The following is a 26,889-nucleotide window of genomic DNA, read 5'->3' as shown; positions in this document are numbered from 1 at the left end:
TAACAGAAATTTTTATAAAATTAGCTGTGTTTTTATCTGCTACTAATGGTTTTAGTGTATTTTTTGAAAATATATTGGTTTGATAAACATTTGTGCAAATACTGTGGGGTCTAAAAAAAATCGGTAGCACCTTCTTTTGATTCTAGAGGTCATATGCTTTCAGAAAATATGTGGTTTTGTGGGTCTTTCACAAATTCTGAAAGTTGTAAGGGAAAAATGAAAACCTTCAGATTGTTAAAAAAATTTGGATATTTAAATTTTTGCATACATTTGATTTTCACCATTTTGCAAAAAGGTAAAATGTAAAAATTACAAATATTTGTTATTTATTAACTCAATACAGGTTAAGCTTTAATATATAGTAGGAAATTTGTAAAATGCGCTGTGTATTTATCTGCTATTTAGTAAAAATATTGTTTTGATAAACATTTGCGCAAATATCATGGGACCTTAGAAATCAGTAACACCCTCTTTTTATCCCACGGGTCATGTGCTTTCAGACAATATATGCTTTGGGGTGCCTTTACAAACTTTGAAAGCTATAAGTGAAAAATAAAAAAGCAAAGGAAAAATTGAGGGGAAAAAATTGAGCACAGGGCCTGGCAGCAAAAGGATTAAACTGGAATATTATCATGGTGGAAGGGATCATGCAGCTGACCTTAAAGTGTTACTAAACCCAGGACCCTGCATTCACTATATCTGGTCTCCCACAGTACACATAATATGGAAATGCAATTATTTAAGTCAATATAAACTGCTAGAACAACCTTTTTTCTTCAGCAGTATATAGCAGTCTTATGACTTCTATTGGTGTCCGGTTAAAAATTGTAGGAGTTTTCACTCTACTCTGTCTTTTGAGGCTTCATGACCCCTGACCCTCTGTCTGGACAGTGTTGATTGGCTCTGTGCAGATTATATGCACCCTCCCACCCTCACTGTGGATGATAAACCCCTTATGTTTCACAGTGAGAATAGCATGCATGCTTTACTACATATACAGACTGATTTTACTGTTATGGGTTTGGTAACACCATAACTGGAAGCAGCAATGGCTTTTTAAATAACCCAGGTTTATGGGCACTTTACTACTAAACTGTTCAGTCATTTGGTTAGCTGAGTTGAAGTGTGCAAGAGAGTGAAGGTATCACACTAAATATATTTTCTAACCTTAAAAAAAAAAGAAAGAAAGAAAATAAATATATAAAAAATGTAAAGCTGATTTTATTGAGTGTTATAACTCCATTAAATGCACCAGTCCAAGGTTTTAGCACATATCAAAATACAGGATAAACACGGTTTATACTAGTACAGTAAACCTGTCAGAGTAATTTTGAAGCGGCCAACGTAGACCACCTTCTGAAACGGCAAGTTGATTGGCTGTCATGGTGATCTACTGACTTCACACCAGTGCCTAGGTCAATGACCCAAAATACATTTTCAGATCAGGAAAGGGAGAGTAAAGCCCATGGTCTGTGCTTCAAGTTATTGACTAAAAACAATAAAGAAATCGACACAGCATGACGACAGTCCAACCAGCATTTTTAAGGAAAAAGATCTGCAATGGTAGCTTCCAGTTTACACTTTAGGCCACATGTTGAGAAACAAATACTAATACATATAAAAGTTTATACATTTAAGTTTCTCACCTCTGGTGTAACATCTCTTGGAGCAAATCCAGTTCCCCCTGTTGTTAGAATCAAGTTAAGTTCTTTTTCATCGCACCAGTCTATTAACGACTCCTGGCATAAAAATAAATAAAATGTCGGTGAAATCATCCTCTTAAAAAATATAACATAAATAACAAAGCATTTCACTACAATCTGAATACTGTATGCAAGACTGAATGGAAAGTAATTTTAAGGACAAATGTACTTTCTGACAAAGTACACTAACTGGCACTCTTGAGCTAAAACCCACTAAAAAATCTTCTTTCAAATGCTTACTTATCTTAGTAGAACCGCAACCTTCTCAAAGATGTAGATTTGTCTGTATCTTCTCTGGTAGAGCATGTGCAATTTCCCATCAAAGACTTATATAGCGTCATCTACCAAAACTGGGGGCACTCTGAAAATGGCCCTATACAAATCTATTATGGCTCAATGGGCATGCAAGGCCAAAGACAAAATAGAGGGTCACAGCTGTTCTAATGAGGTAAGCATTTGGGAGAGCCATACCTAATTTACCGTAATACAGTATTCCTAATAAAAGGAGAATAATTCCTAAAATGTTAAAACCTTCATTACTGCTAGAGGTAGCAATGTAAGCTTATACTGGACTTACCAGCCTCCAATGGCTAAGGATGTTGCACTCTGAAATAAAGTTAAAGGATGACCAAGAGGAGAGTGGCCAGATGTAGCCAAGAGCACCTGCCCCTCGTAAGAACGCCTGTGCAAGTCTACAGCTTTACTGCCACCTAGCTTGCATGAAATGGGCAAAAGAAAGAGCGCTCAATACCCACTCTCACTCAACCAGCGTTTTCATTGGGAATCAAGGCATGCTTTGAAAATCCAAATGCGAATATTTCACATGGCCCTTCCAAGGTGGCAGTACAATGAGACTCAGCAATTCTTATCAACAGAAATTTTCTTTCAACCTTACTGACATAAAATAATGGCAGTAAGGCAGTAATAATAATGGTAAACACTTTGGGTGATTGGAGAGGAGAGCCGATGTCCAAAAAGAGAAAGGTCTCACTTGATGAATTTTATAGTTATTTAATAAAGATATAAGTAAATAGAGAAAAGTTTGGGGGGAATTGCCTCCCCCTGATTCAGGGGAATGAAAAGATGGTACATTCCACCATACTATGGCCCACTTCCTACACCACCTCAAAAAGTAACACCACACAAATGCATCAGACCCTTGGAAATACAGTCAGCTGCAATTCTGTGAGGATCACAAACAAGTTCCTAAAGTCACAATGCAGAGCACTCCTTAACAGGCCAATGACTACTTTGCCTTGGTCACAAGAGTATTTCCTACATTCGCTTTAATTATTCATTTATATCCACTTCCTAGATCAGGTTTAGGGTTTCTTTTTACAGTTTTTACTTGGGTTGCATTTGTTTTTTTATTGTAAATAAAAAATGTAAATACAACAGAGATAACTCCCTCTATCTGCAATTTGTGTGACTTTGAGGTGACATTCATAAAGTTAAAAACATACCATTAAACGCTGCACCTTTTTTTTTTTTTTTACACCCATCGTAAGTTCTAAGATACTATTGGGTAATTATCCCCATAACAAATAGACACTACTTTGTGAAGTTCCATACTATAAGACAACAAATACACCATGAAGTTAAAAATTAATTTGTACCCTCACAGATTTAAGCACTGGTAAATAAAACATCTAGACTACTTAGCTTGATAAATCTGTGTCATCCTGAGCACCTCTCACCTGCACCAGATCTCGTCCCTGCTCACACTGTTTCAGGAAATCTTTCCAATATGTGCCACGGCCAAATCTTGATGCGTTTCACCACATAGAACTTTGTATAAGTGATGAGACAAGCTGGAGAGTCTGATGGTCACAGGGTGAATGAGAGACACTTAGGGTAACACTGGTTTATCTAATTGAGCAGCACAGATGTTATATATACCAATGCATGTTATATCAAGCACACGTTTCTGCACTGTTTAACATGAGTACATTTGCCACTGGCATTAGACTTTTAATAAACGTTTTTAAAAGATATAGCACTACTTGGAGTTGTGTATTTTTTTATATTATATACTCTGGATATCATGATATGTATGCAAAAGTCATGAGTTGAATAGAACCCGCTTAGGAATTACAATTGCCACACCGCATATGTGACCTGAAATTTATGTATGGTCATAGAGTGTATGTGTACACGTGTCAGTGTCGGTAATCCTATCCCATACCCCTGTATATTGTGTTCTTTAAGATGCACCTCCCAGAGTATTGTAAACATATCAATACTCCTCGCTGACACCACTAATTGTGGAAGAGTGTTCCACATTCTTACCGCCCTGCCAGTGAAAAACCCCCTGTGTAGCTTAAGGTTAAACTGCTTCTCCTCCAATCTCATTGTGTGGCCCGCGTCCTCTTACACCCCCTGAGATTGCATAGCTTTTTTCCTATGCTAGGATCACTATTGAGGTATTTGTAAATCACTATCATATCCCTTCTCAAGCATCTTTTCTCCAGTGAGAATAAATGTAGTGCTTGTAGTCGTTTCTTGTATTTGAGGTCCTCCAGTTCCTTTATTAATTTAGTTGCCCTTCTTTGGACTCTCTCCAGCTCCAGCACATTCCTTCTGAGGACTGGTGACCAGAACTGGACAGAATACTCCAGATGTGGCCGAACCGGAGCTTTATAAAATGGTAGGGTTATAGTTTTATCTATGGAATATATCCAGTTTTTTATGCATGCTAATATTCTGACTGCATTGGTAGCTGCAGCTTGACATTGCATGCTATTGCACAGTCTGTCTTCCACTAGGACCCCCAGAGGTTCTCCCCCCCAGTGAGCAGTTTGTGTTTATGTTCTTAGCCCCCAAGTGCATTATTTTACATTTCTCCACATTAAACCTCAGTTGGCATGTAGCTTCCCATTCCATTATTTTGTTCAGGTCTTTCTATAAAATTTCTATATCCTGCTGTGAAGTTACTGCCCTGCTTATTTTTGTATCGTCCACAAAAACTGAGATTGAGCTATCTATCCCTTCCACTATGTCATTTATGAATAAATTAAACAGAATTGGTCCAAGACAAAACCTTCTGGTACTCCACTTACCATGCCAGACCATTCTGAGTACACATTATTTATCACTAGCCTTTGGATGCGCCCCTGTAACCAGTTTTCTATCGAAGAATAAACCTTATGGTCCATGCATACAGACCTCAGCTTGTAGAAAAAGTGTGGTGGGCACTTTGAATTTTCGATACAAATCATATTCACATACGTGTGAAGATTGCAGATTGGTTTACAGACTTTTGGGCTATTTCGTTTACACATAATTTTCACTTAATGGCTTTAATTCATATTTAGAAGGTTCAAATGTATAATGCATGGTATTTATTAAATGTTATTATTGTATTTATATTTATTTATGCTGCACTGTCGGTTTTATATAAAACGATTTATTGTTACTGCTGAGTCGGGTTAACTGTTGGGGGTTAAGTCATTCCCAAGAAACCATTCCTCGTGGTATGTTTTACATAGTCAATAGGTGCTCTAGCTCAAATTGTTAAATTTACATGAATCTCCAGTCAGTCTGGGGATTAGACTCAATGAGATAAGCTAATCTTTTATTACATTTACTGAAACCTCTTCCGTCAACTCAAGAACTGCTACAACTTTTTCACTAAGTACAGCATCCCTATTCTTGACTTTTTTTTGTTACTTCCAATCTTCCTCACATCCTATTTAGGAACTCTGCCCTGTAGTTTCTTCTAACGAAGACTAGAAAAGTGTATCCAGTTTACTTTCATCAAAGATTGCAGCGTTTTTATCTTTATAGATATTTCTCTCCTACATTTAAATTTATCATCCTATTACTGCGATCTTGCACCCCAAACCCCCTCCCTGATATAATGGTTATACCTTTTACACATTAAAAAGCAAGAACCAATTATTTTCCTTTTTTATGTATGATTTTTATATTTAACGTTCTCACATCTGTCCAGGTTATTTTCTTCTTTCCTTTCACTTCACCTCTGCTTTCTCTAAATTATCCCTCTGGACATCAAGACTGTCACTACTGTACAACCATTTTCCACATAGTGCTGTCTGTAGAACGTAACAATATGAGAAATCCACTCTACACAATTATTGGGTAACTATGCACAGTATGCTTTTCCCTATAGAACACCTACTATGATGATTCATACCATACAAAAAATAGCCCCCCTTGATGTTAGAAGCCTTAACTGTACTATAAAGGAGAGGACTGCTCTCAAAAAAACCAAAAAAAAAAAAAAAAAAAAAAGACTACAGCCCATATGATTTTTTTTTTGCATAAAATGGAATTAGATTCCAAGTGCAAATTGTAATTCTTTAGAAACTATACCACAAAACATTCTCAGCTTCAGCAATAAAAAAAAAGGCTGATGTACTGTAGCTATATTAATAAATGATTCATGCCCCTTCATACTTGCTAAACTGGTTATAGACCCTTGAGGCAGGTACATAATGTTAAATAGTAAATGGGGTCCCACTGATATTACCTTATGCAAATTTTATGCTCCTATTGTCAATCACGTCTTACTCAAATACGGTATTCATCTAAAGCGGTGATGGCGAACCTTGGCACCCCAGATGTTTTCGAACTACATTTCTCATGATGCTCCACTACACTGCAAAGTGCAGGAGCATCATGGAAAATGTAGGCATTGTGTCGCATTAACTGACAATTGCGCGGTCGTGCGACGTGGCTCCAAAACAATATTGATGTCCTTTTTCTCCCACAAATAGAGCTTTATTTTGGTGGTATTTGATCGCCCCTGCGGTTTTTATTTTTTGCACTATAAACAAAAAAAGAGCGACTTTTTTTTTTTAACATTTTGCTATAATAAATATCCCCCAAAAACATAAGAATTTTTTTTTCCAAAGTTTAGGCTGATACATATTTTTGGTAGAAAAAAAAAATCGCAATGAGCGTGTATTGATTGGTTTGCACAAAAGTTATAGCGTTTACAAAAAAGGGGATAGTTTTATGGCATTTTTATTAATATTTTTTTTATTTACTAGTAATGGTGGCGATCAGAGATTTTTATTGTGACTCCGACATTATGGCGGACACATTGGACATTTTTGACACATTTTTGGGACCATTGCCATTTATACAGCAATCAGTGCTATACAAATGCACCGATTCCTTTGTAAAGAACACTGGCACTGAAGGAGTTAACCACTAGGTGGCAGTGTAGGGGGTTAAGTGTGTCCTTGGGCGTGTTTCTAACTGTGTGGGGGCGTGGCTGTGTGACACATCACTGATCTCTGCTCCTTGTCATCGAGAGCAGAGATCAGTGACACTGTCACTAGGCAGAACGGGGTGATAATTTGTTTACATTAGCAGCGATCGAGTCCGCACCACCCACGATCCGACTCACGGAGGTTGCACACGATGGCACGGCGACAAATTTAAAGGTACGTACAGGTACGCCCATTTGCCTGTCCGTGCCATTCTGCCGACGTACATAGACGTGCTCCGGTCAGGAAGTGGTTAAACATTATTCTCTATTTGACATATGCTAGATGATATATTCTTCAGATAAACAATACACCTTCTTTTCCTTAGCCCATAATACCCACCCATGAATAGATAATTTCTTAGTCAATATACCTAAACTGTAGAGCAGCCTTTTTTAACCAGTGCGCTCAGGATCCCTGGGGTGCCTTCAGGTTTCTTCAGGGGAGCCTGGCAAAAATGCCTAATTATTTTTTTTTTTTTAATTGTGTACAAGCCAGTGGGTGGATCAAGCCTGCTTTCAGTTACACAAAGCCACAGGTTGTTTTTTTTTTGTACACCATCACACCCTTCTAACCGCCAATGTCCTAACAATCAATAATATATTCGGTTGATAAGGAGGATGTTGGATGTAGTATCCTTGTTTGTGCCACCCATTGGAAATGGTACCATTTGTACTAAAATAAAAAATGTGCAGCATACGTTCGCAAAATGTGGCAATGAATTAAAAAGTGTTTACCAATGCCAAACGTCTGCCAAGCAAACTAGGTTAGTTGGAAGCTCTGGTGCACGAGGACAACTATGATCTAATTGGTACTGCTGAATCTTGGCTTCATTCTTCTCATGAGCTATTAATATTGCTGGCTATGCTCTCTTTCGGAAAGATAGGGTAAATCGGAAGGGGTGGTGGTGTCCGTCTCTATGTGAGATGTGATCTCAAAGTGAGTGTGAAAGAGGGCCTAGTTGGAGAGTGTGATGAGTCTCAAGCATTATGGGTGGAAATGTACATGGGCGTGTGTACTACAAAGGTTGTTATTGGAGTTTGTTATAGACCCCCCAGCGTTAGTGAGGAGGTGGAGACTCAGCTCCTTGCACAGATGAAAAGGGCTGGGAAAGTAATAATGGGGGATTTTAAAGAGGGATTTCACTGTAAAAAAAAAAATTATTAAAAGCCAGCAGCTACAAATACTGCAGCTGCTGACTTTTAATAAATGGTCACTAACCTGTCGAGGCCGATCGGTCGCTCGGCTCTCGGCTGCTGCTGCCGCCATTCTAGGTGAGGGAATCAGGAAGTGAAGCACTGCGGCTTCACTTCCCGGTTCCCTACTGCGCATGCACGAGTCGTGCAGCGCAATAGGAATGGTCCGCGCTGTTTCTGGGACCCGTGTGTGTCCCAGCAGACAGCGCGTCGGGACAGAAAGAGGCATAGACTCCCGTGGGAGTCTATGCCCGGAAGTGGGTACAAATACCTGTCTTAGACAGGTCTCTGGACCCCCCTCCCCCCTGAAAGGTGCCAACTGTGACACCGGAGGGGGGGAGGGTTCCAATGAGCAGAAGTTCCACTTTAGGGTGGAAACCCGCTTTAACTACCTTGAAATTGACTGGAGTAATGGCACTGCTGGGACAGTTAAAGGGCAAAACATTATAAACCTATTGCAATACAATTATATGGTCCAATTTATGGAGGCCCCGACTAGGAATAAAGCTCTGCTGGACCTGGTAATCTCAAACCATGCAGAGCTTATTACCAATATTCATATACAGCAAAAGAGCATCTGGGTAGCAGTGACCATAGCATAATTTCATTTAATGTTATCTGTAAGCAACAAACTCATACGGGTAAGATAAAAAACAATTAACTTTAAGATTGCAAATTTTTTCAAGAATGAGGGCTGCTCTCCAGGAGTTAGACTGGGAGTGAAATATTAGCATCAATGGACACAGAACGGAAAAGGGAATTCTTCAAAAAGACTATGTGAACTCACTGAAAAGTATATCCCCATGGGCAATAAGTTTAAAAGGCTAAAAATAAAACCTAATGTGGCTCACGGCCAAAGTTAAAATGGCTATAAATAATAAGAAAAGAGCTTTTAAAAATGAAGGAACACCATCATCGTATAAATGTTGCAAAGAATATAACAGAATATGTCAAAAGGAAAATTCAAAACAAACGACAGATTGCAAAAGATAGTAGGACAAACCCCAAAAAATTCTTCAAATATATTAATAGTAAAAAGGTCAGGTCTGAGCATGTTGGCCCTTTACAAAATAATCTAGAGTGGGTGACTGGGGACAAAGAGAAGACAAATTTATTAAATGCTTTCTTCAGCTCTGTGTATACAATGGAGCATGGGGGAGCTCATGTCCATAATGGGGATAGTATTGACACATCCTCAAATTAACCACAATGGCTCAAAAGTGATATTTCCAGAAATATTTAAACAGAATAAAGGTAGATAAAGCACATGAACCAGATGGCATCCACCCATGGATCCTAAAAGAATTGAGCGCTTTCATTTCAAAGCAATTGTTTCTAATATTTAGGCAGGGAAAATGTTGTGCCATATTTAAAAAGGGATCAAAGTCTTTGCCAAGTAACTATAGGCTTGTTAGTTTAACTTCTACAGTTGGAAGGATAATGGAGAGTTTAATAAAAGACCACAGACAAGTTCTTGCTGGAAAAAAATATTTTAAGCAACAAGCAGCATGGATTCATGAAAGACAGAAGTTGTCAAACAAACCTGATTTTTTTTATGAGGAGGTAAGTAAAGCCTTGGACAGAGGGGTGGCTGTGGATGTAGTAAACTTGGATTTTGCAAAAGCGTTTGACACAGTTCCCCACACACGACTGTGTAAGGTAAAAGTCTTCAGGCTTGGAAAGATCAATTTGTAAATGGATAGAAATCTGGCTAAAAGACATAATTCAGAGAGTAGTGGTTAATGACTCTGAAGCCCCATACACTGATTTTTCCTTCAGAATTACCAAAACCATGTAGTGCAAGGGCCTGCCTGATTGCATACAAATTTAAACTCCTAAGGTTTGACCTCATATTATATGGTTTTGGTAAATCTGAAGGAAAAAAAATCACAAATCTGATAGTGTGTGTGTATGGGGCTTTACTCTGAATGGTCTAAGGTTATCGGTGGTGTGTACCCCAAGGTTGAGTGCTGGGACCCTTACTTTTTAATATCTTCAAAATTATGTAGGTTCTGGGATGTAAAGTACCATTTCTGTCTTTGCAGATGACACAAAGCTATGGAATAAGGTCCTTACAGGAGGTCTCCAATTTACAAGCTGACCTGTCAAATTGAGCAACTAAGTGGCAAATGAGGTTTAATGTTGATAAATGTAAAGTTATGCACTTGGGAGCTAAGAATATGCATGCATCATACATACTAGGGGGAGTACAATTGGGGGAATAAATGGTGTAGAAGGATATGGGGGTTTTAGTAGATCATAAGCTTGATAATAGCATGCAATGCCAAGCTGCGGTTTCCAAAGCAAGCAAAGTCCTTTCTTGTATTAAGAGAGGTATGGACTCCAGAGAGAGAAATATAATTTTGCCCCTGTACAAACCATTAATAAGACCTCATCTGAAATACGCAGTTCAGTTTTGGCACCAGTTCTCAAAAAGGATATCAGGGAACTGGAGAAAATGCAGAGAAGGACAACCAGACTGATAGGAGTCATGGAGGAGCTCAGCTATGAGGAAAGATTAGAAGAATTTAATTTATTCAGGGGGGATATGATGAGCGTGTACATAAGGGGTCCATGTAGTGAACTATGTTGAGTTATTCACTTTAAGGTCATCACAGAGGACCAGGGGGTACTCTTTACATCTACAGCAAAAAAAAAATCATCTCCAAATATGGAAAGTTTCTTCACAGTAAGAGCTGTGAAAATGTGGAATAGACTCCCTCCAGAGGTGGTTCTGGCAAGCTCAGTAGATTGCTTTAAAAAGGCCTGGATTCTTTCCTAAATGTACATAATATAACTGGGTATATAATATATAATATAATATAATATAATATAATATAATATAATATAATAGGTAAAGTTGATCCAGGGAAAATCCGATTGCATCTCTGAGGATCAGGAAGGAAATTTTTCCCCTGCTATAGCAAATTGGATAATGTTTTAATGGGGTTTTTCGCCTTTCTCCAGATCAACTGTGGGTATAGGGTTGTGTACGGTATATGGGATTGTTTTTTTTTTTTTTAACTGGATCGACTTCTGTCTTTTTTCAACCTGACTATGTAACCCCTGCCCCTCTCCATCAGCATTGGGGTTACATTAGCGTAGAGTTAGGGAGACACACTGAGGGAGAAGAGAAACATTGGAATATTTGTCAGTATCCATGTGCAAAGATGTATTTGCTTTGGAAAAACAAATCACCTCTAACAATGGGTGCCTTACATCTGTGGATGTTGAAGCATTATGTAAAACTATTAGTTCAGTTTTTACATTTTAGAATGGGGTGCATTGAGACTGTGCTGAATTTTAACCACTCGCCGACCGCTGCACGCTCACATATGTCAGCAGAATGGCACTGGTGCGCAAATGGGCATACCTGTACGTTCCTCGCGCCTATGGCGGTCAGATTTGTTCCAGAAACGATCAATCTTCAGATCCAGGCAAATTATTTCTGGCCTTGACCTGCTGATCGGTTCTGGCGAATGAAAATGCTTGCCCTGCCTGTAAGTGTAAACACAGGCAGGGGAAGTGATGTCATCTCCCCTCATGGAATTTTCGGTTTTAGAGAGAGGAGAGAGTACGTCTAAACATAATTTGCACAACATTACACCAACACCAGTACACATAGGTACACTTGGCACCCCCCCCCCCACCAGTTAACCCCTTCACTCCCTGTCACTGTTTCACCAATTGCAGTCGTCAGATTTTTCACCGATTGCTGCATTGGTGTCATTTGTGACTGTAATAAGTGTTAGGAAAGTTAGTAGTAGGCCCAGGTAGGTCTAGGGTACCCCCCTAAACCCCCTAATAAAGGTTTAGCACCTTGATCGCCCCCCAGTTAACCCTTTAACCCCCTGTCACCAGTGTCACTAATAGATCTTTTTTCTGATTGCCGCATTAGTGTCACGGGTTAGACAGTTGATTTGTTTCACCTTCAGGTACCCCCATATACTAGTGATTACCGTATTAGTGTTACGGGGTGACACTGGTTAGTTTGCATTTTATAGCATCAGGGTACCCTCCGTATATTACCCTATAAAGGTTTAACCTCCTGATCACCCGGCGGTTGACATCAGTTACGTTTTAGCATCAGTTAGGGTTTGTGTCACCCCAGGCAGCGACAGATTAGTGCCAGCAGCACTAACACCCACGCACACACCATACACCTCCCTTAGTAGTATAGTTGTCACGATCGTCCTGGCGTTCCGGTCGCACACGGGAGAATTACCCGCAGAAGCCTGTTGTTCAGAACCCGTCGTTCCCCTTTGACGCGCGTTAAAGCGAACGGACGCACTCGCGTCGGCATGAACGAGCGCACGCGTGCACGCGGGGTCACGAACGGGCGCACGGCCACTCGCGGGGGCACGCTGACTCGTCGTGCGACCGTTTTGGCGCCCTAAAGGCTTCTTAAGGTCCTTGCTCCATTCCCTTCTTGCTGTCCAGTCTACAGCGTGTTCTGAGATCCTGCTATTCAGTACCTGTACCTGTTGCCTAGATTCCTGTTACCCGGCTTGTTCTTGACCTCGATCCGTTGCTGCCCGCCTACGACTTCTTGCTTGTCTGACCACGACTCTGCCTCATCCTCTTGTACTGCGTTGACCGTTTCCTGCTGACCCGGCCTGCACCCGACTCCGCTGTTCCTGCCAACCCGTTTGGATTTCCTGTGACTGCTGTCTCCGCTGACGATCGTCTGCCTGCCAGTCTACCCACTTGTGCCTGCCTACACCAGCCGATTACCATCAGCCCCATCTACTTGCTGTCGGTGTTCTGCTGCTTATCCGGACCTGCCTCTACCTGCCAGGCACTTGTGCCCTCTGAACTTTTGAATTCCTGTTACCACCTCCAGTGGTTCCTTAGCCAGGGGATACGAGGGGCCGCTCCCTGCATTCCGGGCTCGTCTACTAGGTACGTGACAATAGTGTCTGAATGGATCAATATCTGATCAGATCTATACTAGCAACCCCAGTAGTTTAGGGTTCCCAAAAACACAGCGCTAGCAGGATCAGCCCAGGTACCTGCTAGCACCTGCGTTTAGCCCCTCCACTCAGCCCAGCCCACCCAAATGCAGTATCAATCAATTACCGTCACTTACAAAACACAGAACTGCAGTGTTCGCAGAGTGAGGCCTGATGCTTGCGAATGCCAACAGTTTTTTGGTAGCATTTGAAGCAGTCACTGACAGTCACATGCTCTTTTTTCCTGTGAGCCTTACTAGTGTACCAGTAAAGTTAGAGGCCAAAATGTCCAAAAGATGGTACACTAATGAAAAGGCCTACACGTTTCTGAGCATGACAGATGAGAGTGAAGAGGAAGTCACCCATTTCTCAGATTCAGGCTCAGTATTCGAACCTGTAAACAGCAGCAGCACCCTGACAGATAGCTCTGATGATGGAGTAGTGGTCCCTGCCAAGAGAAAAGGACATTTCCAGCGGAAAATCCACTGGACTTTTGGAATGAACGGACTTGCCCACACACGGAGTAAAGTCTGTTCATTTTGAACGTGACACCAGGTAGATGGGACTAGCAAAAGAAGTCAATGTCGCCGCCTCCATCGGTGAGATTGACACCTTGCTAGCCCCGTTGCCTGGTATAGATTTTAAGGGAAACCCCTACGCGTGGGGTCCCCCTAAAGTCCATACCAGACCCTTATCCGAGCACACAGCCCGGCCGGTCAGGAAAGGGGGTGGGGACGAGCAAGCGTCCCCCATTCTGAGCCGTACCAGGCCGCGTGCGCTCAACATGGAGGCGTACTTTGGGGAAGGGGGCCCTGCGGCTCTCCCACCCTGAAGCACCTTGTCCCCTTGTTGATGAGGACAAGGGCCTCTTCCCGAAAACCCTGCCCGTGGTTGTCGGGGGGGCTTATAGAAATCTGAGAGCCCCTTTAATAAGGGGGCCCCAGATCCCGGACCCCACCCTATGTGAATGAGTAGGGGTACATGGTACCCCTACCCATTTACCTGAGGGAAAATGTGTTAATAATAAAAAAAACACAACACAGGTTTTTAAAGTCGTTTATTAGACAGCTCTGGGGGTCTTCTTCCGACTTCGGGGGTCTTCTTGCCGGCTCCTCCGCTATCTTCTGCTCTTTTACCGCTCTTTAACTAGCGGAGGAGCCCGGCTTTCTCCTTCGTCGCCACCACCCGGGGGTCTTCTTCTGACTTCAGGGGTCTTGTCCCACTCTGCCGTTCCGCCGGGCCTTCGCTATCTTCTTCCAGCTCTTTTACTAGCGTTGGCCCGGTCTTGTCGCGGTCACCGCCTTCTTCTTCTCTTCTTCCGATGTTGACACAACGCTTTCTCCGGCCTTAATGCCAGGGACGCATTGCGCTGTGACTTATATAGGCATAACCAACAAACCGAGCAGGATCTGGGAAAGGTACGGGTTATAGGGTGGGGGGAGTCATAAAGTGGAGATACGTAGAGTTAGGGTTAAAGTTCATATGTCAAAGGTTAGGGTTAGCGTGGGGGTTAGGGGTTTCCCTAGACCACTCTGTTTTTTCAGCGTAGGGGCTCCCCTTAAAATCCATACCAGGTGACGGGGCTAGCAAGGTGTCAATCTCACTGACGGAGGCGGCAATATTGACTTCCTTTGCTAGTCCCGTCTACCTGGAGTCATGTTCAAAATGAACGGACTTTACTCCGCGTGGGCAAGCCCGTTCATTTCAAAAGTCTGGCAGACTAGCACACAGACGGGCCAATTTTGAGTCAAGACTTCTTTCCAAGACCGCCAGACTTTTGGGAAGAAAAAGCCCACACACGGGGAAATGTCTGGCAGACTCTGGTCTGCTGGATAGTCCGATCGTGTGTATGCGGCATTGGATAGGTGTTGATGTGCACCTGTCATAAAGGGTCATCACCCTTGGACATATTAAGGAAGTTGATAGTTCACAGGTTCCCAGCATGTCATTGCTCTACAATTTGACAGCACCCAAGGTACCATAGTACATTAGTAGCATACATATTTTGTGCAAAAAGGTGTCCTCCTCTCAAAAAAAAAAAAAATTGAGGTATGATAATTGGGATTTCTGTTAAGATTATGTGCTTAGACTTTGTCGTGAATTGCAAACTGTAATCCTAAATTGTACTCCAGAAATGTCAATACTACTTTAATGTCACACTTGTTAAAACATATAATGTACATAAAATGTATGTATGCAGTATTACTCAAGTACTGGTTGAAAAAAAAGAAAAAAAGTGACTTTAAAACCTTTTATTTTTATATTTCATAACACACAAATATCCACAGGTCTACAAAAGTAGGGACCATGGATAGTATTAATATAAGAACTACTGTGATAATAGTTTGGTCATGTTGTCATTTCTTTTTTTTACCCTAATTCTCAGACAAGATTGCAACATTGGAGCCAGCAAAGCAGCCTGCTCCAAACCTTCAATCACATCATGTTGTCATAAATTGACAGGACTTCAGTCTTTGGTACAGGAATACTGGTGATCGAACAGGTCCAATCAATTTGAACAGTTTCACAAATAGTGTTCATAATTTGGAGTTCATCAACTGTTCCTCAAACCCCCTTGAAAGGCTAATATGCAAGCCATGGAAAACATGCTAAAAAGTTAAGAAAATAAATAAAAACAGTGGGGAGAGGGCCCTTTAATGTGGTTTCAAGGGTGGCACTGAAAACACACAAGTCATTTAAATTCAGGTGCTTGGACACTGGCATTAATTTTTAGGACATGCCCCCGGGTGTCCCTTGTAACCTTACCTCTCTCGGAGTCCTCCGTTTTTTTCTTTTTTTGTTTAACAGGCAACGCAGAGTAACACAGGAACAGAGGGGAGGTTTTGTGTCCTGTACTATACGGCAATATATGGAATTTATAGAGAAGTTAAAAATGATTTTATCCAGTTTTGTACAGTACAAAAGGTTGGGCACCAACAAGGCAAACAGGACTGTGCCAACAGGCCCAAGACTAACAAGGTTCCAAGGTTCCACAGATGCAAGAGTGCTGCTGCGAAAGAATGTCCCGGAATCGCCTACCAACCTGGTGGAGTGAGCAAGTATTAGTGTAGCAGGTGCTTTATATTTTAGGGTGTAAGCTCTTGAATGGAGTTGTCTTCATCCATCTAGCAATGGTGGACCTTGAAGCAAGATATGCCTTGCGAGCTCCTGAGAGTAGTATAAACAGGGAGTCTCTTTCTGATCTGAAGCTTTTAAGTATACTCTGATGGCTCTAGTGACATCCAGCCAGTAAAGAGAAATTTCCCTTGACTGCTTAGGAGAAGGGCAAACTGAAGGAAGACTAGATCTTCGTTGATGTGAAGGGTTGACACCACCTTAGATATAAAGCGGGGTCTTGAGCATAAGACTACTTTGTCCATGTAAAGAATGTGGAATGGCCCCTTTCAAGAGAGGGCTGCTTACAAAGAGAAAAGTTTAAAGTGTGGTCTCTGCATAGCAAAGAGAACCAGAGTTCTCAGACAAGCTCAGGGTGCTGTAAGTGTGGTTTGATCCAAGAGACACCTTGAATAAAGGCTTCCAAAAGGGAAAGCATGGCCTGAGGTTTTTGGAAAGAGTACTGAAGGCCAAGCTCTGGTCAAGTCCCAATTACCAGAAGGTCAGAATGCAAGGCACAAAATAAAAAGGTTGAAGGAGTTGTATTCACAACAGGCAAAGAAGGATTTAAAGCACAATAGCAGACTTTTCTACAAGTGGCTTTACTTGCTGTTAAAGCCAGTGAATGAGAAGCAGGATGAACAAGGGGCCTTGAAACAGCAGGTCTGGCCTGTTCGGAAGAGGTAAAGGATGGCCCCCTAGACATCGGAGTACGATTGTGAACCAGGTTCTTTTGGGCCAATAATAATCGCTGCTTTTTCTCTTGTTTAAGCTGAGGCAAAATTTGCACTAGAGGATGCCAGTGCTAGATGATCCTTGATCCTGGCCATAAAAAGAGGTAACTTCTTGAACCTGGGGGCCAGAATATCCACATCTGGAGTCTACCGTCACTGAAATATCAGGCTAAAGATGTAGGGGTGAAGGACTCATACAGACTGAGGTAATTTGACTTCCAATTGTCCCCTCTTGAGATGTGGACAAAGGTCATTGGACAGTGTTTTCAGGCTTGGTTTCCTCAAAGCTGCATGACTTCTAGTACCCTCCTTGGAATTAGTGAAGGCCGCAGCTGTTGCATTGTCTGTTTTCACCCTGACTGGGTATCCCTAAAGTAGAGGGGTCCAGTGGTGCAGCACAATTTTTATAGCTCTAAGCTCCAAGAAGACCCTGAGGAGTGGAATTTTGGAGCCTTCTAACATGGAAGAGGAACTTTTCCTCTAGTGACATTGTTGATGAATTTGTCAAGTGCCCCACCAAAGAGATGATGTTACATAGTTACATAGTTAGGTTGAAAAAAGACACATGTCCATCAAGTTCAACCACAAAAAAATAAAAATAAATTAATAATAATATCATACAATCCCATATATCCAATTCTATACCCACAGTTGATCCAGAAAAAACCCCAGCAGAGCATGATCCAATTTGCTAAAGCAGGGGAAAAAATTCCTTCCTGATCCCCTGAGAGGCAATCGGATTTTCCCCGGATCAACTTTACCTATAAATGTTAGTACCCAGTTATATTATGTACACTTAGGAAATAATCCAGGCCCTTCTTAAAGAAATCCACTGAGCTGGCCAGAACCACCTCAGCAGGGTGTCTATTCCACATTTTCACAGCTCTTACTGTGAAGAAACCTTTCCGTATTTGGAGATGAAATCTCTTTTCCTCTAGACGTAAAGAGTGCCCCCTTGTCCTCTTTGTTGACTGTAAAGTGAATAACTCAACACCAAGTTCACTATATGGACCCCTTATATATTTGTACATGTTGATCATATCCCCCCTTAAAGCGGGATTCCGCTGCTTTTTTTTTTTCTTACCTGTGTCACAGGTGGGCGATTCCTACCGTCGGTTAGCATCCACGATCGGTGTGTTTTTGACCCCCGGTGCGACGATTCTTTTGCTTCGGATAAGTTTTTAAAAAAGTACTCAGGCGTTTTCCATTTTAAGTGTGGGCGTCTGAAGCCCACAGGCATTTACTTCCTCTATTCTATGACGCTCGGCTCCCAGCATGCTCTGGTGGTAATGGCAGATACAGCTGCCTGCCCACTTTAAAAATGGCAATTTTGGACACGCCCTCGTCAGGTGACTGGCGTCCTCCCGAAATCTCACGAGATTTTGCAATTTCATTGTCCCCCCATGGATTCTTGGGAAATAGCTTAGAAATTTCCCAGGGACCATTGCGAGGATGATAACCACGCCTACTCCCACGGGAGGACAGCCCGGAAGTCAGCACAAACATCTGAAATATAAGGTAAGTAATGAATATTTTTTTTTTCAGGGTTCATTTAGGTAAGTATGCTATCATGTGCTTTTAATAATATGAAGTTAAATTTTTAGGTACAAAACCGCTTTAATCTCCTCTTATCAAGAGAGAATAAATTCAGTTCCTCTAATCTTTCGTCATAGCGTTCCTCCAAGCCCCTTATCAGTTTGGTTGCCCTTCTCTGCACTTTCTCCAGTTCCCCGATATCCTTTTTGAGAACTGGTGCCCAAAACTGACGGCATATTCCAGATGAGGTCTTACTAATGATTTGAACAGGGGCAAAATGATATCTCTCTCTCTGGAGTCCATACCTCTCTTAATACAGGAAAGGACTGTGCTCACTTTGGAAACCACAGCTTGGCATTGCATGCTATTATTGAGCTTATGATCTACCAAAACCCCCAGATCCTTCTCCACTATGGATTCCCCCAGTTGTACTCCCCTTAGCACGTATGATGCATGCATATTCTTAGCCCCCAAGTGCATAACTTTACATTTATCAACATTAAACCTCATCTGCCACATAGTCACCCAATTAGACAGAGCATTGAGGTCGGCTTGTAAATTGCAGACATCCTGTAAGGAGGTTATTTCACTGCATAACTTGGTGTCATCTGCAAAGACAGAAATGTTACCTTTGATCCCAGACCCAATATCATTTATAAAGATATTAAAAAGTAAGGGTCCCAGCACTGAACCTTGGGGTACACCACTGATAACCTTAGACCATTCAGAGTAAGAATCATTAACCACTACTCTCTGAATTCTGTCTTTTAGCCAGTTTTCTATCCATTTACAAATTGATAATTCCAAACCTGTAGACTTTACCTTACACATGAGCCGTGTGTGCGGAACTGTATTGAACGCTTTCGCAAAATGTTCTTCAAAGGGCATACACGTGAGGTCTCTTTTGTAAGCCACTTTGGCTGTCCAAGCTTTTATTCACGAGATTCTGCATATATGGACAGAAATGTGAGCAGTTATGGAGATTTGCTTCATGGCTTGTTCTAAGACATCAACGCAAAAACACAGAGCAGAGAGTAACGTGTGCAAATGCTAAAACATAGTCCTGGAAGACATGTTTTTTTTTTTGGTTGTTCATTCCTTTACTCCAATTGGTTTGACAAACAGAAATAGCAGCAATAGCTGACTGCAGAACTTGACCTGCAAGAGTAAAGATAGCCTTTAAGGTCTAACTAAAGGCATGGTTTCCCCTAGGGATGGTCGACAGCCCTGGGCAGGTATAGCACCCTGCAGATAGCTACAGACAATTTACCAAGTGCTGAGGTGAGCACCCAAGCAGGATCCAGGCCCTGAAACAATACAGGATCCAGGTAAAGCTTCTAAGGTTTAAACAAGGTTGAACCGATCTAAGTGCACTAATTCTATTGTTGTATCAGAACACAGTAGGGAGTTGCATGAAGAGTTGAGTGAAGAATCCAAAATGAAACAATAAACTAGTCAAGCTAAGAGTGATTTCTCCGTAAGGCAGAAGAGTTTCTTCGCCTTAGGACACTAGCAAAAAAACAAAAGCATCACAGAGTCTAATAGGGGTTATAAGGGGATGCCCGGAAGACATGTGTTCAAAAGATTTGCCAGTATCATGTCACCTGAAGGTACCAGCCTATAATCCAGGGTCCATGGATATAAAGCCTGTGTCATGTAATTATTTATCAATTGATTAAAAAAAACAGGTTTAAAACTGGTTTAGATTGCTGAATTGTAGAGCACTGTTCAAGTCTGTCTCTCTGCTGAGGAACATCCCAAAAGCTCATAACATAAGGTGTCTCTGGCACAATTGCAACAAGCTTTGGCACAGGCAATCTTCAGCCTAGCAAGCCAGTACAAACTAGTTGAGAATCCCTACAAGCACAAGTATTTGCCTAAGAGGGGGTGGTGACCTAAGCAAGTCACTGTTGCCCCTAGTAATCAGGTAACTGTGAGAACCAGTCACTAACTGCAAAAGGGGACTCGAACCGATAAGGTGGAAGCCCTGCTCATCATATTTGAGAAGACAGCGGCCAGCAGAGAGAGGGGGTGGCCCAGAGAACAGGGGGCTGGCTTCAGGACACCTTTTTTAATGCAGATCCACAAAAGACCTACTACACGATTCAACCTGATGAGGCCTATACTTAGAATCAGCTCCAATCAGAGATCCTGCCCCCCTTGAGGTGACCATGGTTATCTGGGCACAGAGACTGCATGACTGCAAATACTGACCAGTGGAGCATATAAGAAATAGCAGCAGCTGGTGGAAAGATACACCGTGGTGGAGGATCTAGTCGATTCTGGATGATGGGACCCCATGTTTTCACATGCATTGAGGTCTTCTATAGTACAAGAAGAAAGCTTTGCAAAACCCTGAAGCCAGCACCAAAGATGGCCCAGATTTGTCTCCCTCACCTCCTCAGAAGTCTACTTTTACCCAGACAACAGGGGTGTCCAGTGCTGATGGAATCACTCCCGGGGGCATACGCTGTCCTAGTGTACTACAGGAGGGGCTGACGAAATAATATTCCTCCTCGGCCTTTTGGCTAAGATCAAGTGTAGTATCGACTATAGCCTTTAGGGCTGTCTCTGCTTCACAGCTAGGATGTTGAGAACCACTTGTATCTATCCAAGCCATTAGGTCCTTGTGGGGTACCCTCTGCTCAGCCTTGTAGGATCGTTGATTAAATTCAGCTTCACCTACTTGCTGCTATTGGGCTAGAGGTTTAGCCCCCACAAGGAACGAGATTGCGGCTTCCCTCCTCCCCCTCCTTCTCCGAATTACTACCTCCGGGTAGTAGATGCTAGAGCCTTTGTAAAGGCTACGAAAAAGATCGAAGACATCGAGGAACCAGAAGGAAGCCGCCTAAGAACACCTAAAGTGACTTCCATCTCCGAGACGATGGGGAAGAGCGTAAAGAAGAAGAACAAGAACCCCGCTCCAACCACTTCCTCCGAGGCCTTCGAGAAAGTCGTGGCCTCAACTTCCACCCCCAACCCGGCCGGCGCCAGACAGCCGAAACCAGCCAAGCCCTCGGCCCTGCAGACGGGCTCCCCACCCTAGAGCCTTGGATGAAGCAGACGGTCGTGCTGCAGCTGAAGGAGGTGGATGGAAGAGTCCCCGACATGACCCCGAAGATCTTGGGAAAGAAGATGATACTGGAGCAGGGGTTCAGCAAAGCGGAAACGCTTTCGATGCAGGCCTTCACAAAAGGTATTTTCTTTATAACTTTTGTGTCGTTACAGGTCTGCAGAAGGTACTGGGATATGGTAAAAACGAGTGGTCCTGAATCCCCTTTGCCGTAAGTTCGCTGCGAACTGCCCCATAACATGGGACGAAAAGTGGGTGACAGTGGCCATGAGGAGCCCCCATACCCCAGGTAAGGACATAGTTACTTACCTCCAGAGGTTCTGCACCTTGGTGAAGGACCCCGTCCGAATCCTCGATGCCCACGGCTTCTGGATAGGTAAGTGGTCCGTGCTCTGCAAGCTCAGGAAGGACCCTTCGGGGGACATCCAGCACCTGCAGCCGTGCTTCTCCCTGGGCAACTCCGTAGGAATCCTTTACTACCCCGGGATACCCTACACCTGTAACAGGTGTAGCCACACCGGGCATATGGGTAAGGATTGCACAGAACTTGCTTGCAGGTTCTGTAGGGTCACAGGCCACGAGACCAAGGATTGTCAAAGGTCCAAAGCCTGCAACCTCTGTGGAGCGGCCGAGCACGTGTTTAAACACTGCCCCCATAGGTTCCGGTCCTACGCTGGAGCCCTGTTCCATGGCAAGCCATTCGCCAGCACCGGTAAGAAGCAGCTGGAAAAAGCAAAAGAACCACGGAAGACCACTGGTAAGCCCACCCCCACCACTAAGGCCCCAGCCCAGACCCCTTCCCCTGCCCCGGCCCCAGCCCCTGCCTTAACCCCTGCCTCCAGCACACCCCCACCCACCACCTCTGTGCTGGAGGAGACCCTCCCCACCCCTTCCCCACCCACCCCGGACCTGTCCTCCCTGGAGGACTTCCCCGCCCTCCCTTCCACCCCCACCAGTGGAACCTGAGGAAGCCAGAAACAGAAGCTTAGGAGTCCAACAGCAGAGGAACCCGCCACCTCCACTAAAAGGCCCAATGGGGACCAGCGCGACAGCGATGGACCAGAGCCAATAGTGGAGGACCTTGAGTCGGCGGGGGAGGAGGAGGATGAGGATGTGGGGGGAGAGGAGATCATGGCCGACCCTGTGCCTGACCTCCCCCTCAACCTCCACATCAACATCAACCAGAAGATGATGGAGGCTGTCCTGGAGGAGCTCGGTCTGTCCGAGAACACAAGACAAGCAGAGGAAGCTGTCCTGGAGGAGCTCGGTCTGTCCGAGAACACAGGACAAGCAGAGGAAGCAACGGAAGACCCCCCTCCGGGGAGGTAAGTCCGATCCCTTGCTGACTAGACCTCATACCCTTTTTCATTATGGCAGAGATCTCAATCTTTTCCATTAATGTGAGGAGTATCAAGGATACGTCTAGAAGGCAAGTGGCACTGACATTTCTCTCTACACAGCAGAGTGATGTCTACATGCTCCAGGAGTGCGCACTACCTCCTCTGAGGAGGTACACTCATCTGACCTCCCAGTAGACCCTTGGTCCCTCCTACTGGTCCGGGGGTGGCGATTGTAAGTCTGCAGGGGTAGCCATTGTCGTTAGGGGTGGGCGCTTCACGGTTGACTCCATCCATGAGCTAGTCTGTGGCCGTCTTCTGGTCATAGACAGTTCGTGGGTGGGAGATCCAATTAGGCTCATCAACGTGTAGCCCCCCCCCCAGATAAGAATGAGCGGCTGGAACTTTTCCAGACCCTGCGGACCCAACTCGTCACCACCAGGGCAGTAGTGATCGGCAGTGATTTTAACTGTCCGATAGAGGAGGATGGGCGCAGCTCCAGCATGTACGCAAAACTTGATGCTACATCTAGGCTGCTCAAGGAGATGATTGTGGAGGCTTCCTTGCAGGACGAATTGGGATCCATAGGGAAAGGTACCGTGAACTACTCATGGTGCCGACCCGATGGATCGTGTGTTCCAGGATCGACTTCGTGCTCACTTCAAGAGCAGTCAAGCATCGCGATTTCTCCATGATCCCCTGCTTTTTCTCTGACCACAGGGCTATTCACTTTCGGGGTGACCTGGGCGAGGGCTTTGCCCGCGGACCAGGCTCCTGGAATCTGAATAGTACCCTGCTGAAAAGGACCGGACAGATGGGAGGTCAAGTGCTCGCTCTACATGGATGATGTGACGGTGTTCTGTGCCGACCGGTGCTCCATCGACACACTCGCCCAGACGTGTGTGGACTTCGGCCAAGCTTCAGGGGCATAGGTCAACTGAGGGAAGTCGGAAGTCATGCTCTTCGTAAAGTGGTTCCTGCCTTCTTCTGCACCCATGCCCTTCAGCATCAAAGCAGACTTCATCAAAATTCTTGGGGTCTGGTTTGAAGCAGAGGGCGCAGCCCTGAAGTCCTGGGAAGAAAGACTGTCAAAAATGCGACAAAAGTTTGGACTTTGGAGCCTCCGAGAACTCACCAATGAAGGTAAAACACTGGTACTCCGCAGCGAGATCCTCCCTGTGTTGCAGTACCTTGCCCAGGCCTGCCCCCCCCCCCCCCGGGTTAACACCTGCCAGGCCATCACCAGGGCAGTGTTTCACTTCATCTGGAGCTCAAAAATGGACAGAGTAAAGCGGGCGATTATGTTCAAGGAACCCCTCAAGGGGGGTAAGGGCGTGCCCGACTTCGCCACTCCACTGAGGGTGTTCTTTGCCTGTAACTGCATCCGCAAGACTTTGGTGGACAGAACTGTAGACTCTGGTGGTAACTTCATGTCCCGTTTTTTCCTCCTGCCTCTTTGGAGGTCCCTTGGGTGGGACAAATGGGACAGCTCCATCCCCTACAACTGGGACACTCCTTGGTACTACTTGGACACTTTCAAGTTTATTAAGGAGCTGGGGCTACGAGTGAAGCCCGACTTGTGGAAGCCAAAAACTATCCACAAGTTGATTAGAGCATCGGACATTGTTGAGACTGTTCCAGGCCTCCCTTCAGCCACTTGCAAAGTGGTCTGGAGGAATGTTTCTTCAAAGAGACTCACCAACAGGCACAAAGATCTGGCATGGATGGCAATTCAAGGGGGGTTGCCACTCAGGACATTCATGCATGCCAGAAACCTGTGCAGATACAGACACTGCCCCTTTTGCATCATCCAGGAGGAAACTGCTCTGCATGTTTTCTGGGAGTGTCCCTTTGCACAGGGCCTGTTGAGGGCTCTGGAACCTGATCTCAAAGACTTTGTTCCACAGACTGCTATCACACACTTTGGTGTGTTGAACGGACTCTTTTGTGGAACTCATTTACGGGAGGACATTGATAGTGCCTGGTGGGTGCTATGTTGCTTTAAGGATGCTGTTTGGTGTGCCAGAAAGTGCCTCATCCACCAGAGGGAGAGGATGTCCATTGAGGACTGTCGCAGACTGATTCACAGTCTGCTCAGAGACTATCACTTGATGGACTTTAAGGAGGAAGAGGAGGTCTGAAGATTTTCCCTTCCGCCCCACCCTCCCCCCCACCACTATGTATCCTTTGGCAGTTCAATAAAGCTTCGGGCCTGTGAACTTTTTTTTCCCCTCCCTACCCCACCTTCTCCACCCCCCCCCCCCCCCCATCACACATGTTGCTCATTGAAATGCCATTTGACTTGACTATGACAGTATGACTTGATTTTTTGACATGTTTTCTGTAATGCTTTCAGGGTAATGCGGCGTCATGCATGATGTGATGTTTCGGGGTATTATTACTCTGCGCAACACATCAGGCATCATACCGCAGGATGAATGTAATTTATTTGTATGCTTGTAAACTGTATTGTTGTGTAGTGTATTTATGCGCTGTGTCGCAGTACAGAGTGGAATGTACCCTGTTCAAAGTTTTTGTTTTTTGTATATTTTCTTGCAAAATAAAGTATAAATTTTCAATAATAAAAAAAAAAAACAGGAGGGGCTGACGAAATGTGAAGCCATCCAGAAGGCATCAATTTATGTTTAAAAGTGTGTTCCATGTACATTCATCAAAATTGGCGGATGCCTTCAGGGACTTAAACGCCAGTCTCTACCACCTCCCTGACACCCACCCTGGCTCCACAGAGAGACAGAAGACAGAGTATCTCGCAATACTTATACCGCGTACACACGTTTGGAATTTCGGCCAGCAAAAGACCGATGAGAGCTTTTCATCGCAAAACGCGACCGTGTGTATGCTCCATCAGAATTTAGCTGGCCGAATTTCCGCCAGCAAAAATTTGAGAGCATGTTCTCAATTTTGCCTATGGAAAAACTTTCTATAGGAAATTCGTATGCAATTCCGACACGCAAAATCTACAAGACGGAACCTATTGGCTACTGGCTATTGAACTTCATTTTTCTAGTCCCATCATACATGTTGTGTGTTACCGTGTTCTTGGTGGTCGGAATTTGGTGCGACTCTGTGTAGGCAAGACAGCTTGAGCAGAATTCAGTCGGAATTTCGTTGGGAAAACCATCAGACCTTTTTCCGACCATAATTCCGATCGTGTGTACGTGGCATTAGTAGATGCTCAGTTCCCTCAGATCTTCACCCAAACCAAAAATCAGCTGGACACCCCATTTCCTTGACAGAACTTGTCGGGGGCCAGACGGTTTTACAAATGCGTATTATTGTAAGTTTCACTCACTCTTGTCAAACCAGATGTGTAAGTATTTTAACACGCTGGCTTCAGGTTCAGCTGCACCTAAGGAGGCCTTGCTGGCCCTTATCAGGGTCATCTCTAAAGAGGGAAAGGACCATACCATTCCTGGAAATTATAGGCCGATTTCGCACCTCAATATGGACATAAAAATTTTGGCACGAATTTTGGCTAACAGTCTCAAACCCATCTTACCAATGATAGTTCATCCCAAAATAAGCAGGGTTTATTGCTGGAAGAGAAGAGACAATTCTAACCGGGTGATACAACTGATTCATTGGGCTGAACTGCAGACTGACCATCCACCCTGTCTCCTGCTTTCCACTAATTCTGAAAAAGGTGTTTGACAGGGTGTATTGGACTTACCTGGGACTAGGCTCCAACATGCTTTCATGGATAGCATCGCTAAATAGATACCCGGAAAATAGGGTTAAGGGCAAATGGCGTTCTTTTGGACCATGTCCTATCCATTAGGGGTTGAGACAGGGGTGCCCCCTGTCCCCTCACATATTTGCTCTCACCCTCAAACCACTGCTTAATAAAATATGCCTGAATCCAGACATTAAAGGGTTTACGGTGGGACCAATGCAACAAATTGTCCACCTACACAAATGACGTTTTGTTTTATGTGCCTGACCCCTCGATTTCTCTCCCAATCTGCGGAACTGCAGATTTTCAAATC

The 26,889-nt window shown here is 43.8% G+C and overlaps 1 protein-coding gene across 26 annotated transcripts in view; it reads right to left on the bottom strand.

The window, feature by feature from the left end:
* GPHN (gephyrin) overlaps positions 1 to 26,889 on the bottom strand; it is a 935,903-nt gene that overhangs the window by 582,450 nt on the left and 326,564 nt on the right. For all 26 annotated transcript variants that reach the window (XM_077464979.1, XM_077464987.1, XM_077464985.1 and 23 more), the window contains exon 4: positions 1,647 to 1,739. In XM_077464979.1, coding sequence (XP_077321105.1) covers positions 1,647 to 1,739 — 93 coding nt within the window. The remainder of the gene's footprint in view (positions 1 to 1,646; positions 1,740 to 26,889) is intronic.

Source organism: Lithobates pipiens, unplaced genomic scaffold (assembly GCF_037356315.1).
Source record: "Lithobates pipiens isolate NorthernLeopardFrog02 unplaced genomic scaffold, aLitPip1_a1.2 Scaffold_30, whole genome shotgun sequence".
Taxonomy (NCBI): domain Eukaryota; kingdom Metazoa; phylum Chordata; class Amphibia; order Anura; family Ranidae; genus Lithobates; species Lithobates pipiens.
Note: the sequence above shows the minus strand (reverse complement) of the source record. Positions and strands in the feature narration are given on the sequence as shown.